The sequence below is a fragment of the Uloborus diversus genome, chromosome 8 (assembly GCF_026930045.1).
Source record: "Uloborus diversus isolate 005 chromosome 8, Udiv.v.3.1, whole genome shotgun sequence".
Taxonomy (NCBI): Eukaryota; Metazoa; Arthropoda; class Arachnida; order Araneae; family Uloboridae; genus Uloborus; species Uloborus diversus.
This window is the reverse complement of record NC_072738.1, coordinates 107,873,692-107,889,264: the sequence shown is the minus strand read 5'-3', so window position 1 is coordinate 107,889,264 and position 15,573 is coordinate 107,873,692. Positions and strand designations below refer to the sequence as shown.

Genomic DNA, 15,573 nt, shown 5'->3' with positions numbered 1-15,573 from the left:
CCCAGGGGGGCGACGACATGTGGTTTCATAATCACCATCGTGCTTGTAACAATAATCAGAAATAATATTGCGTCAGCCTTTCCATGTATGCTCAACCCCCTTCAGATCCTGGACTAAAAGGGAAGCGAGTGACTCTATTTTGCTGCACCTGGTGTCATTCCCTTGGGGCGGTTTGTTCTGGTCAGTAAAAGAAAGGGGGAGGTAGTTAAGGTTTCGGGGACTTACTTAATCTTATTATTTGAGCTGCGCTTGTGTGCTTTTAGTGACAGGTGAAAAATGGGTTTTATGATCTCGGACAGTAACAAAGTCCGACTATCTACTGCAGACTGCAGAGTAAAGTACATTAACGTAGAATTGCTATAGTGATCCGACAGTTAATACAGGGACACTTCCTTTGAGTAGAATTACTAGAAATTTGACTGCAATAAGAAACACAATGACAATTCTGAAGCCTTTGGTCTTTCCGCAGTTTAGCAGCTCGGCGCTCAGAGTAATAGTTTTAGCGAGGCAAACATGGAAAGGGTGGAGCACGAGAAACCGAAAATTACGAAGCGGAATCAAACCAGTTTGAGAGATTTTTTTAAAAAACCTAAATTATCAAATGACTCACAAATTACTGTTATCGAAGAACAGAAAACAAATGAAGATGTTTCTTACGGAGGGAAAGACCAGCTTCCTATAGAGAAAATTTCCGACCAGTTTCCTATGGAGGAAGGACTAGAGCCCCTACCAGTTCCTATGGAGGAAAAACGTTTCAATGACATTTCCAGCTATGTCAATCGAAAATTGTCAAACGAGGAAAAACTCAAAGCTCTTGCGGGATTGTGGGAGCCAGATAAAAAATACGTTTTTCCAGCTGAGGACTATGGTCGCTTTAAACGACATTTTCAAACGAATTGGCTAATGCAGTTCAAATGGTTGGCCTATTCTGATCAAGAAAAAGGAACATTCTGCAAGTTCTGTGTGCTTTTCCGTAGCGAGGATACAGTTGGTAAAGGGAAACATGTCATGATTGGAAAACTTGTATCCAAACCGTGCAAAAATTTAAAAGATAGTTTGGAAATATTCCGAAGTCACGAACGCACAAGCTACCATCAAAACTGTATGCTTACTGCAGATAGTATTCGATCGATATCAGAAAAAGAGACGGAAGATATTGCTGTTCAAGTTGACAACCGAAGGAAAGTTACTGCAAGAAAAACCCGAGCAGCACTTGTTCCAATTGTTCAAACTATCAGACTTTGCGGGAAGCAGCAGATAGCTTTGAGAGGCCACCAAGATTCTGGTCGCATCACACTAGAAGATCCTGAAAAGAACGTCGGTAATTTTCGTGCTCTTTTGCGGTATCGGGCAGCTGGTGGTGTTGTTGATTTAAGGCAATATTTAGTGATGAGTGCAGGAAACGCAATGTATACTAGCCCACGTATACAAAACGAAATTATTAACACATTTGGGGAAATGATTCAGATGCAAATCAGAGACAGAGTACACAAATCTGGATTATTTTCAGTTCTAGCCGATGAAACAACAGATATTGCTGGTATTCAACAATTTTCTCTGTGTGTCCGATACTTAGAAGATGCGACTGCGAGCGTCAGGGAGGATTTCCTATGCTTTGTTCCTGTCAACGATGTTACCGGAAAAGGACTTTGCACGACGATTAAGGATACTTTAAGTAATCTCGGAATTGATTTGCACAATCTCCGTGGCCAAGGCTATGATGGTGTTTTAGCAATGCGAGGAGAGTTCCGCGGAGTTCAAGCCGTAATGAAGCAAACGTACCCAAAGGCTTTATACACGCATTGCGCGTCCCACTCTTTAAATTTATGTTTATCTGACGGTTGCAAAAGTCGAGATATTCGGAATATGTTCGCAATTTTGAAAGAAATATGCACTTTTTTCAAATCATCAAGTAAACGATCAGAAATTTTAAAGAAGTGGATTAAAAGGAAAAATCCTGAAACAAATGTTACAAAATTGAAGAGAATGTGTGAGACGCGATGGGTCTTGAGACACGAAGCAATCGTATTGTTCAAGGAGAATGTGTGCGCAGTCGTCTCTGCTTTAGAAGAAATTGGAGAGGAATCTTCAACAAAAGATAGCAGCAAAGCAGAGTCTACTTAATAATGTGTGCAATTTTAGTTTTTTATTATCCTTGTTTGTAGCCTCCAAACTTCTTTCTTATACGTATAATCTCTCAGATTACTTGCAGTTGAAAAATCTAGACCTAGTTAATGCTCTAGACATGGTTGCTAGCGTTAGCAATCTGTTACAAAAAATGAGAGAAGATGCAGAAATGAGATTTAAAAATATTTTTGAAGAAGTACAAAGTCTTGCTGAAGATTTAAACGTGGCTGAAAGCATTCCAAGACTTTGCAACTCGCAACTATACAGAAAAAATGTGCCCCTCACGACGACAGAGGAGTATTTCAGGAGAGCCGTATTCATTCCATTCTTAGACGACATCATCCTTTCCCTGGACGAGCGGTTTTTGTCTCACCAGGAAATTTTGAAAGCGTTTAAAAATATACTTCCACAGAATGTACACAAAGAAAACTTTTCATCAATTGAAATTTTGATTAAGCTGTACCGGAGCGATATGTCTGGTTATCAAGAAGTTATAGAAGCAGAGTTTGAGCTTTGGAAAAAAAAGTGGTGTGCCATCGATCCATCCCTTAGACCTTCTTCGGGAATCGACGCAATCGCTAAGTGCCCAAAAGATATGTTTCCAAACATTTATACTCTTTTAAAAATTCTGTGCATCTTACCAGTGACAATTGCAACAGCTGAACGAAGTTTTTCGACTTTGCGTTCATTAAAAACATACTTAAGGAACTCTATTAGTGAAACAAGACTAAACGGACTTGCACTTCTCTCCATACACAGGGATATAAACATTTCCGACGACATAATTTTAGATGAATTTTCGAAAAAATCTAGGAAGCTGGATCTAATATTGTAACATGTAAGTTTTAGATGTTTTTTTATCATTATAAAGATCTTCAGAATTCATTATAGCACATGTAACAATAATTATAATAAAGAACATTTTTTTTATGATGTATTTTTGAAATCTTACATTCGTATTGATATCAGAAAAACGATACATGAACTTTTCTTAGCTACAGTTCATAAGTATCCCCCCCCCCCCAGCTCAAAGACTTTCGAGCTCAGCCCCCCCCCCGAACTGATTTGTCTGCGTACGCCGCTGTGTCTATTACAAAAACATTTTTAGGTCCCAACATTATCGTTGTAGACAGGTTTTACTTATATTGCACTAAGCAGAGTCGTTTTTCGGCTGTAATATAATGTTGTTTTCAATATACAAATTTATCTCCCCACCCATTCAAATTATCAACATGCTATCGTTTTTATAGTTACACTAGCTTATTACCCGGCGTTGCCCGGGTGTTTCTCAATACAACATATCATTTAGATAATTAAATGGATGAATTCTATCTAAATGAGAGTAAAAAACTGCATTCACACCACTCTAGGCTCAAATTTTCAAAAGACTGTAAATAGCACAGAAAGTTGAGCATTTGCAGGAAAAATAGCATCAAGTAAAAACGAAAAAGCATGAGACATGTTATCCGGGTTTTGTCAACGATATTCTTTAGTTCTGCCGTGTCCACTGGCACGTTGTCTGCGGTTGAATCAGACGGGCGGTACATCCAATGTCTTAATGCAGAGACAAATGATTGTCTTGCATATCTTGTGGGACAACCTTTTGCGTGGTGCTTCGAATACGAAAACCGTTGTGCTGCCTTTGACGGTTTTGTATACCTCAAGACATTAAAGCATGCTATAGTACTCTTCACATATATTTTATTCTGGAAAAAAAAATCTTGGGGTGTTTTCCTAGAAAGAGTCGTGAATAAATTCAATGGCTTTTATCAGTTACAAATATATGCAAAATATGCCACCGTTACAATATTTTCAGATATGAAAATCATCCTCAATGGCCCAAAAGCTAAGCAGATAGTCCACTGTTCAGAAAATAAGGAATTCGGTCTTTGTTATTAATAGCCGTTAATATTTCGTTTTATGGATAATTGGCGGTGTTTTTACTTTCAAGGTTTCAGGTGTTAGGTAGACTCATTTTATAATTTTTTGTAAGTGTTCAGGAATGCAAGCACGTTCCGTAGAAAAAGTTCACTTAGTATAAATAACTTCACAAAAATGTGTCTGTTTTCCCTTTCCGTGGTGATTTAGTAATATTAGATAAGTGTAAATTGCATAAAAAGACGTACGTCAACTACATTTTATTTCCTATATTTATGTCAAATTTCTATTTTCGTAGGTAAAAATGACAGTTAGATATTAATATTGGTGTCTTGCAACGATTCAAAATTTGTATGGATTAAAATTTAATTTCAAATTTTTAAAACCTCACACTTGCCGTAAATGTTGTACATGATAACTCAAACTGATGCAAGTAGTAAGATCACTTATTTAAGTTTGATGCTCTGAAGTATTCCTTTGAGAATATCGAAATTTGAATTTGCAGAGGTACAGTCGTCATTAGGGGTAGGAATGGTTCCACTGAATATAAGTTGCCATAGAAGCAGTTAGTTATTATTTTAAGATACATAAAGCATTAAAAATGGAGTAAGTGGACGCGAACTTATGGAACGAACTATAGAAAACCCGTCATTTGAACTGCCTTATAGAAAAAGAAATAGGCGTGCACATTTTGGTCACTATCCACGTCGTTTTTTTTTTTTTTTTTTTTTTTTTTTTTTTTTTTTTTTTTGAGCAATCACGATTGCTTATTGTTCTCATTTGACCGTTTTTGGTGTCCGTGCCTTTTTCAACGTGGAGCAGAAACCTCTGCAGCACCACCGCCCACCGTCCTCTGCTGGCGGCGCGGCGCGGCTGCTCCGGTTTTGAGCTATCCGCTTCTCCTGGTCGGAGACGTCTATGTCCTACACACACGCACGTTCACACACATACACACACGACTTCACACACGCGTACGTGCATACACGCAAGTCTACGCACACACACAACTATGCACACGTAACCGCCCAGGAGGAGAGGCAGGCTTGGGGGGGGGGGGGGGGACAGGAGCTTTTTCTAGAAACAATAACTCCAATGAGTAGGGTCCTGTCTCAGCTCGTGATTGCGAAAAACATAATTTGAATTCAAAATTTCACAATTCAAATTAATTATTTTTTTTAAAATATAATTTGCAAGCCAAGAAATTAAAAGAAAGAAAAAACCGTCTTGTTTCTACTTACAACTGTATAATAGACAATTCTTTTGTTTATGTTTTACAAAAGCTTATTGCACATTCTGTTCCCCCATTCCTTCAAAACGAAGGAAATGTATTTCCACGTTTAGAAATATGCTTAATGCATGTACTAAAAAGTTAAAGTATTCAAAATTTTCTAATTCTTAAATTTAACTCAAATCTTGCTCCTAAATACAATTCCTAGTCAACCTTCCAGCAGCAAAATGAAATACATTTTTGAATGAACCCAACCTTAAGCATGCAACATAAAATTATCTATATGAGAAATAGGTATATTTCACATGCATTTAAAGTACTTAATCGCCTGCCCTTATGACTTATTGATCGTGATACAGAACTTAAGTCTCTCTGGAGATTTTAATTTCTTGAAGTTTAAAGAATGATGTATTGCGATTAGCGGATATACGTAAGATACAAATTGTTTCACCTTATCCCTCCACTGTGAATAGACTTGCTTCTATAACACTGATACGTATCCATTTTTATCTTACAGCATTTTTTCAATGACGGTTGAATTACTTAATGGTAGTTACAAACAGTAATATTTTTCGATTGTTTACAATAAAAGTTATCGAACTGAGGGTCTTGTAACTGGAAATGGAGCTTTGCTCAACTAATTTCACGATGAAGACTAAAACGAAAAAACTTTATAATGTGGCGTAATATTTCATCATGCCCATTTCAGTTGCAATCTCTTCGTGTCAAAAGTTGCCTCATACCCGCTAACTGGTTTAAAATTATTGCTAGTCAGCGAAGATGCTCCTTCAGGTGTACTATTGCTTCGAGCGTTAAAGTAATATAAAATTTCAAACGATTAAGAAATTTATTCACGTAAAAAATGGAGACATTTTATGCATTTTAAAAGTTTAAATGTAAATTAATATTTCTTTACATTTTTCAAACTTTAAACATTTACCCTTCTTAAACTATGAATTCCGCCGTTATAAATTTTCGTGTGGTTTCTAGTCTAAAGGTGCACAGCCTTTTACTCCACCACACATTAGCAATCCTAGTATGATAGTTTATGTACATGTAATGAACCCCATGACTATCCACCCCCCCCCCTTAAAAAATAAATTCAATCTACGCTAATATGCACAAAAATTGTTATTTTGCAATTCATTAGCCTTATTAGTATTTTTACCCCTGGTCTCAGATAACCTGGAGCGATTTCTGTGAAACTAAAGTGAACTGAATTAGGTAAATCATGGAATAGTATAAATAACATATACATATTGATTTGTTTAAGGATAATACAATACTAAATTATATTCCCGATGCAATGACGTCGTTTTAATATAAATTTAGTATTCTAATTGTAAAACTGTTGAAGATCGTACTTCGATAATACCTCTCATTTTGGTATTTTCTGTGCTGTTTATGTATAGAAAATACAGATCAAAATTTCGTTTACAGTTACGGTATTATTACTTGAAACCTTATTAGCGAAATTCGCAAGCAAATTGTAGAAGAACCACCGATGCTGATTTCAATGCATCCCTGTGTCTTTGCAAGGTGCAATTTAAAAACTACTGAAATACTGCATTTCTTTTTCGTTCAGCTTTCTTGCCAAACATGATATACGTTTGTCGCTAATCGACATTAACAGCCATTGTTGAGGATACTTTTTGTGTTGATTGCATTTAAAATATCTCCTGGTGGTTATATGTTGTTAATCATTTTCATTCGCTTTGAACCAAGGTTCACAAATACCGAAGTTGAACCGAATTACTTAAAGATTCGACGTAAATCAAGCAATAGTATAAAGAAAATTTAAAAATTGAAAATTGGTTTGATAAGGATCATAGAACATTAAATAAAATTTCTGTTGCAAGAATGAAATAGATATAATAGTTATATAAAAATAGATATAGTTTTAATAAAAGTAGTCTAATGTTGAAACAGTCGAAGATTGTACGTCAATATTGAATGCAATACTATTACCTTACTCATGTTTGTATTTTCTTGCTATTAACGGGATAAACACTGATCAAAAATTACACGAAGCCTTACTGTTGTGGATTTTATAATTAAACAATATTTAAAAATTATAATTAAACGGTAGCATTCAAATTAAGTAGCACCATGAGTAGCATCAATGAACCCCTGGGGCCTCGTAGGTCGCAGTTTAAGAAACGATGTACAGCATCATTTATTATATCTACGGCTTTCTCGTCCAACATGCTTCAACGTTCATCGCTTAACGGCATTGACGGTCATCGTTTAGGATACGTTTTGTGTTGATTGCATTTATAATAGCTCCTGCTGGTTGTATGTTGATAACCGTTTTCATTTGCTTTGAACCAAGGTTCACAAATTTAACGATTAAAGTCAATCTTTGAAGAAACTTCATCTAGGGCAGTTTTTTACGGGCTTTTCGTTTAGACTAAATTCATAACTATACAAAAATTAGTTCGTGCAGAAAAGAGCAATTTTATGACTCAAAATATGAAATTAGACCTCTTTGGATGTTTTTAAAATTCCAAAAACCCGCCTATATGAATTCCTGAGCAACAATATACCTTTGTGCCAAATTTGGAATAAATCCAACGAAAACTGTGAATTTGTATAAGGAACATACCCACACACCCACAAACATACATCCATTTTTATATATATAGATTTCACTGAATTTCATATACATACTACCGTTTAAGCCTTAAATCGGTTATTTCGTACAATAACATGGTATTTCATGAAATATCTTAAAGACAAGTCAGTTTTTAAAAAAAAACATAATTGTTGAATTCTCCGATTTGATTAGGTACAGTAAAACCTGTGTAAGTTGACCACTTGTGGTGCGCTACTTTAGTGGTCAACTTAAACAGGTGGTCAACTTATAGAGGTTGAATTGCATGATATGGATTCTGTGCATGAAAATAGCGGTCAACTTAGACAAGTGGCCTACTTACAAGAGTGATCAACTTATTAGGTTTTACTGTATTCTATAGAATTACAATTAATTGATCGTTATAGTATATAATACGGCAAGGGTTCTCAAAGTAGATGCCATGAATTTTCCATGATATGAATATTTCATACATATTAAAAATAAACTAGGGTGCCGTGAGAATACATGTATTCTTATTGTCCAAAAAGTGCAGCAAATCAAAAAAAAAAAAAAAAACAATTTGCACACTTTGGCTGTTTTTGGTCTATTATTCGAATTTTTACTTCGCTTGTGAAATATTGAATTTAACCAATGAAATGTCAGACGAATAAAAGTGGATGCCTTCTGTCTAGCCGCCTGTGATTTATCAAAACTTGCTGTCAAAACAGGTAATACATCATGTGGCGAATTTCGATCTAACTCCGTAAGCTTGTGTTTGCTGTTCATAATGGACTTTCTGTCACTGATTATTTCCTCATTTGCGCCCACTGGCATTCAAATAAGATTTTCAAATGGCACCTTTGTTGTTTTAATAATTGCTGTTTTCTCCAGGATAAAAATCCAGTCAAAAGTTGTTTTCGTCGATTTCAGCTCATTCTCAAAAATCAATATCTCAAAAGGAATTATTCTAATTTCGTTTTTGTTTGCTCTATTGAAAAGTGTTATTTTTAATTTACTAAGAAAAGTTTTTAATTTTTGAGAAAAGACTATTGTAAAAGAATGAAAAAATATCCTGAGACGGGTTATAAAAATTCGCGATTTACATAGATATTAAGGCTATTATATAGTGGCTCTAATGGATACTAGATGGCGTTGCAAGGTCTTCCTTGAAAATAAAAGTAGTAACAAGTGACGCAGGCTTAACAATCGGACTCAAATAAAAAGAACAGTAAAATTTCCAGTGAATGTGTAAAAAAAGAGCAATTTGATGGCTCGAAACTAAAATGTGCACCTTTCTGGCTTTTCTTTGAATTCCAAAAAGTATATCATTGTTATTAATACACGTAAACGTTCCCTTTCTCAGATATTCTTTTGAAAAACCCCTATATGAATACCCGAGCATCAAAGGACATCTGTTCAGTGCTAAATTTGGAAAATATCCGACATAAACTGGATTTGTATCAGAAACATATACACACACACTGTACAGTCGTTTATTACAGTCGCCTCAGAGCAACACTAAGACATCTAATCCCAGGAATAGCATTCCAACCTGAAAGGTCTGGATGCTATGGGAACCATTCTAATCCCAACCGGAAAGGTTGGGAACCCCTGGTCTAATTCCTGGTCTTCGCCGTAGACCCACGAAATTTTCTTAAGCGATCAACGAGTGCTGTTTTTGAGATTTTTTGGACTTAGTTTTCTCTAAAAAATGCAAAAAGAAAATATATTATCCAGAACAGCTCCAGACCAGTAGCAGTAATAGGTACTGATACAGATCTGCTCTCTATTCTTATTGACAGAGGTTCTGGAACATCACTGTAATTTTTCACCCCCTAAACCCCAAACCAGTTAAGCATAAATTAAATTGTTACAATGTATTAAAACAGGGGTTTCCAAGCCGGGGGTAGCGAAGCATTTCTTAGGGGATCGCGACATTATCCCTATCATATTGAATAGTTGAAAAATCGAAATATATAGAGGAGAAAAAGCATCATTTTAGAGTAGTATCAATACTTGAGCGCAATGGCGAATCCGAAAGAAGGCATATGGGGGGCTCCAGAACCCCCCTCCCCTTTCATACCAGAGTACCTGATCCTCTATAGTCTTCTAAGATTATCTTAAACTGGCTTAAAGACGCGTCAATCTTCACAAATTCCCACAAAAAGAGTCTCGAATTCATTCCCTCACATCATCCAAAATCGTCTATAATTTCGTTTTTGAAACTTCAATTTTTAATAATTTCTGTGAGAGACTTTTCCAGTGGCGCCGACTCCATGGGGCTTGAGGGGGCCCGAGCCCCCTCAAAAATATTTCTGAGGGGGCAGACCCCCCCCCCCAATAAATCAAGAAAATTATAAGTTACATTATGCTTTCTAAACTCATAAATTTATCTTTTATTTTCCTTGTTTGAAGATAGTTTACCTTGTAAAATATATTCAGTAATGAGTTAAAACAAATAATTATTACGGTTGTGTAAGCAGGTTAACTGAAAACGAGTGGTGCGAATGATGATAATGTTACAGTGCTGCGAGTACTGTAAAAATTTGTCCCAGTGCGCGAACTTACGGGTCAAGTCTGTTGCCGGTGGGCAGCGCTGCGGCGCGCTCACCTAAGTGTTGCTGATCTGGAAAAATATATATGAAAGTTTGATTTGTATATAAAATGGGAGGCGTGATAGTTTTGAATACTTTTGGGAATCGTGTTTAAAAGAACACCTTCACAAAATGATGATCCTTCCCTTCCTCGGAATCGACGTTTCCAAAGAAGTATGAAAACAATGAAGGCAGCTCACCGCACACTTTCAAAATCCCAAAGGAAAACATTTGACTCGCGCTACTTATGCGAAATAGCTATAACACGATTTTTTCTCCAGTATTCAGACCTAACGCGAATTCCTCACCGCAACACGAAAATTCTCGGAAGGGAATCGTGGTGTGTTCGTATCAGCTTTGTTATTGGCTACTAAAAATTTTTTTTTTCATGAATGGATCTCTATCCTTTTAGCATCGCTGAGAGTAGAAGTTCCCTTTTCATTTTAAATGCGAAAGTTAATGAAATATAATGACACCTAAGAGCGCTGTTTCATCTAAAGTTTGTGAAGATAAAAAGAGAAAGTTTCATGACAATTAAAGAAAAGCTAGAGCTTCATGAAAAGCTGATGGTCAACTAAAAAATGCGTTGAAGGTAGCACGAGAATTAGGTATGAGTGATTCTTCCGTACATACAATTACAAGTCAAGAAAAGGAAATCCGTAAAAATTCACCGAGTAGTGTCTTGCAAAAATTTATCAAAATGGAAACTGCTCATGTATTGTGTACGAATATCATTAATTGATCAACTGTACAGTACAACTAAAGATGCATTTGCTTTTCTTACTATATACTGTGTCTACCGTATACCGGTTTATTTTTTCTTTTTTTCCCATTAATCATTGATTTTGTACATCGTAGCAGTATTTTATGTTAAATAAAACGTTTTTTTTTAAATACAAATAAACATTCAGTTCTTTATGTAAGAGACAGTAATGTACAGTTAGTTAAGAGATGGTTTTTAACAGTTTGAGGGGGTGTTTACAAGTGTCTAAAATAATTGGGTACGTTTATAAAAAATTTTACACATACCCTTTTCCACAACGCGAAAATTCGACCTACGCGAGAGGTCTTGGAATGCATCCCTCGCGTAAGACGGGAGTTAACTGTACTACAAGGCAATATACATTGAGGTTTGTAAAATGGTGCAATTTTGCATTATTGGGCGATTTACATCAACTAGACGCACACAGGTCATTGTAGTTGAACAAGAGTGCTTGTTTTTATTAAACAGAGGTGAAAGAGAAGAGAACATTTTGAAAAATCAACTGAGTTTTTCAAAAATGACCTAGACATTGAGAGACTGCGTTTACACTTGAATATGTTAGCCGATATCACTAATGTAAATACAACTGGTCTTAAAAAGCATGCGTAAATTAAATTTCCTTTTTACAAAAATACTGTGTGTGTTTGTATTTATTTCTTCCGTTTTTCGAAGCCAAAAAATATGTGTCGGGCTTGTCGAGTTTTCGTGGTTCTAATGTTGATTATATGATTTTTAAAAAACTTTAAAACTCACTATTTTTCATCTCAAATTTAGAAAATTTCCTGCGGCATGCCCCCTTTCCCCCGATATTTTTTAAGTCGGCGTCTCTGGCAGTGCCCTTCAATGCAAGTCAAGCGCCCTACCTTTTCCATGCCTAGCTACGGCACTGCATGACTCCCCATAAAATAGAACAAAAAAATGTCTCTTACTAAGACAAGTGACATGATCTAGTTGAACCAGAAAAATTTGTATACCAATTTTTGGATTGTTTTACTTTGAAAACGCCATGCCACATACTGTTTGTTTTTTAAATTATACACACCAGAAAATATGTAAATTGGCATTTTCAAGGCACAAAAATCGACCTTTATTTGGGGGGGGGGGAACCTCCATGGGATTACATAACCCCCTAAACCCCCGGTGATGACTGGGCCAGCCCCCCCAATGATTTTTGCAAGTCGGCGCCCCTGGACTTTTCTAAACCCCAATCCTTATCCTGAAAGATGTCCTGTAGTTGCGTTTTTAAAACAATTTTTGAAATATTTCAGGGAAAAGTTCTGAACGCCATCCTGTTCCTTACCTTCATCAAAAAAAGCCAAGAACAGTCTTTTAGGATTTTAATTTTGAAATGAATTCCATGGGAGTGCTTGCTGTCCCCCTTTACATAATAAAAGGTCATATAAAATTTCGCTTTTGAGGCTTAAATTTCCAAAAAAAAAAATCCGGATGAGAGGGTCTCCGAGCATATTTACTTCTCATAAAAGATAGCGTACTATTCCGAAAATTTCCTTGGGAGTACCAGAAATCCTCTCTCTCCCAGCATCACTAAATTTCGTCTAAAGTTTTGTTTTTAAAACTTTAATTCCAAAAAAAAAAAAAAAAAAATCCGGGGGAGCCTCTGAACCCAAATTTTTCCCCTAATGTGTTCAAATATGGCCTATAATTACGTTTTTAGAATCCCAAATTCAAGAGTTTTCCGGGGAAAGGTCACCAGAACCCCTTCTCTTCCCTTAACTTTAGCAAAGAGTGTCTACAATTGAGCTTATTAAGGACTGATAATTTTCATTTTCGAAAAATAAGAGAGCATCTCTGATCCATCTCCCGCATCCCCCATCGTTAAAAGTCGTCTAAAACTTGATTTTTAAGACATCAAGTTCAAGAAATTTCGAAGATTGTCTTCGTGCTTTAACCGTTCGTATAAGTCCCTGAACCTCTCCTCCGAATATTACTGGGGATAGTGTGAACTGCAATTTAAAGCTACTATTTCGAACAATTTTCGGAAGAGGACTATCGCAAATATTACACATTCGACTAAGATTATTTTTGTTAATTCTCTTTCTTCGCTTATACAGGGTGTTCCGTTTTAACCTGCAATAACTTTATTTTCGCAACCGTTAGTCTTAGATGTATACTTCCAATTGCAAAAATGTTTAAAATCAGATGACGTTTTAGAGAGCAAGTACTATCTTATGTCAAACAAAAATTTTCACACACAAAATTTATTTTACAAAACTCCCAACAAGTTCAAAAGAGGTTGAAAAGATATTAGCTAAGAACGGTGTTGCACAGGTTGAGAAAATATCAGTGGTGAACGAGGTGTGATGACAACAGCAGTCGTGAATTAATTGTGTGAGTGCTGGGGGTCTTTTATGTTCCTCTTATCCAAAAATAAAACATTTTAGAAAATAAATCTCTTTCTATAACTTTTTGTTATTTGTTGTGTTTATTGATTGCCTGTTACAAATATTTGTAAGTTACGCATTGATTTTTTAATTTGAGAATGTGGTCCATCCATGGAAATTGGATGGTCCATCCGTAGCAACCGGGTGCCATGAGTGGACCATATGCTAAAATATTTACTTTTAGTTTTCATTCTTTATTGTGTATAATTATCATGAAAGTGAATATTATTATTAAAAGAGAAATATACTTAGAAATTGTCCCTACACTGTAAAAACGATTCAGAAACGTTTCTGGAAAATAATGGGCAGCTGATGTGCCCAATTTCTGCCAGAAACATATCTTGCAAAATCCAGGAATATTTTCCGCTAAAATTCAGTAACCTTTCTGAAGTTATCCTGGAAGCCTCCTGAGACATTCAGAAATCTTTCCGTTAAAAGCCAGTCCTGTGTCTGGAAATTAGAGTAAACTTAAGAATGTGTAAAGAATAGCTCGGCAACTTCCTGTTTTATCAAGGAAGTTCCAAGAGCATTATTGCAAACATGGCCAAAGCTAAGCCAGAATTGCAAGTAAACGACGAGAATTTTACCCACCTGCAATTCTTGCCAAGCAAAGTAGTCCACACTTATTCACTCCCTTTGGGAGTTTAATTACCATGGACGAGCAGTACTTGAACTGAAGCCGATGCACTTTATAAATACGTTCAGTTAATCTTTAAACTGGGAGATAAAAATATTTTTTCACAACAGTGAAAAGCTTGCATTCGTGCGACTTGTAGCAATTCAGGAAACTTTTTGACAAGGATACTTGATTTTTCCAGGAAGTGGATAAAAAACCATTAAAATCCCGAAACTTAACACGGAAATACCCAGTAACGTTTCGGAAATTTTTTTACAGTGTATAATTAACGTGAAAATTGCGTTTTATTTCCTTTCTAAAAAATCGGAAACTTATGTGGTTCATTGACGGCAACCTTCCCCTAACGTAAATGAAAACGGACTTTTCCAAAATAAAGGGGGAGGAGTGCAACAAATTCGGAAACCAGTGCCCTAGAGAATACTTACTACAAACTGAGATTCGCTGGATTATACTCAATAACTCTACTTAGAATATAATCTTAACGTTCATTATGAGGAAGCATTTATTCCCACTTAAAAGACCGTAATTGTTCTGGTAAGTTGCTACGTCACCATAATGAACGTCTTCTATTATGCCATTGAAAACCTTTTTGGGAGGTCATTAAAATATTGTCAGATTTCAGAATAATTAAGACGGCAGCCAACAGTTATTGGAGAAGTATGAGCAATAAGATGATAAATATCTGGTGCGTTGCATATCAGATAAGAAAAACAGCTTTTAAGTACCGCCACTGCCATGATTAATGAATGAAAAGGGTGTATGCGGAGTTTAATGTGGTGATTAATGACTGAAAAGGGTGTATAAGGAGAGATAACATTTAAAAATGTTAACAAGAATGTAATGAAGATTTATTAAATGATTTATATTTTTATGAAGGCTTTTGCAGTTGCAACAGTGGCTGTTGCACTGAAAGCTACACATGCATGAAATGTTTAGTTGCTACATAGTTCTTTTTAGTTAGAATACGGGCGCGTGATCACTATTGCACTATGCCGAGACTTCTCTTGCTTATTTACTTATTTATTTTCTGAGTAATGCAAATTGCTTCCGATTTTACTTTGCCCAAAGCCTCACGGTTACTCAATTGAATGAATTAAAAAATGTTAGCAAGAATGTAATAAATATTTATTAAATGATGATTTATATGAAGGCTTTTGCAGTTGCAACAGTTTACTGTTGCATTGGAAGCTACACATGCAAGAGGAATTGCTTAGTTGCTACATTGTTCTTTTCAGTCAGAATATGAGCGCGTGATCACTATTGCACTATGCCGAGACGTTTTGCTTATTTACCTATTTATTTTCTGAGCAAAACAAATTGCTTTCAATTTTACATTTTCCAAAGCCTCACGGTTACTTCAATTGAATGA

At 35.8% G+C, this 15,573-nt stretch overlaps 1 protein-coding gene across 1 annotated transcript; it reads left to right on the top strand.

The window, feature by feature from the left end:
* The first annotated feature begins 513 nt into the window (after positions 1-513).
* LOC129228531 (zinc finger MYM-type protein 1-like) lies at positions 514-9,632 on the top strand. Its single transcript, XM_054863211.1, has 2 exons — positions 514-1,764; positions 9,546-9,632. Exons 1-2 carry the CDS (start codon positions 514-516, stop codon positions 9,630-9,632), a joined length of 1,338 nt encoding a protein of 445 aa, XP_054719186.1.
* The last annotated feature ends 5,941 nt before the right edge of the window (positions 9,633-15,573 follow it).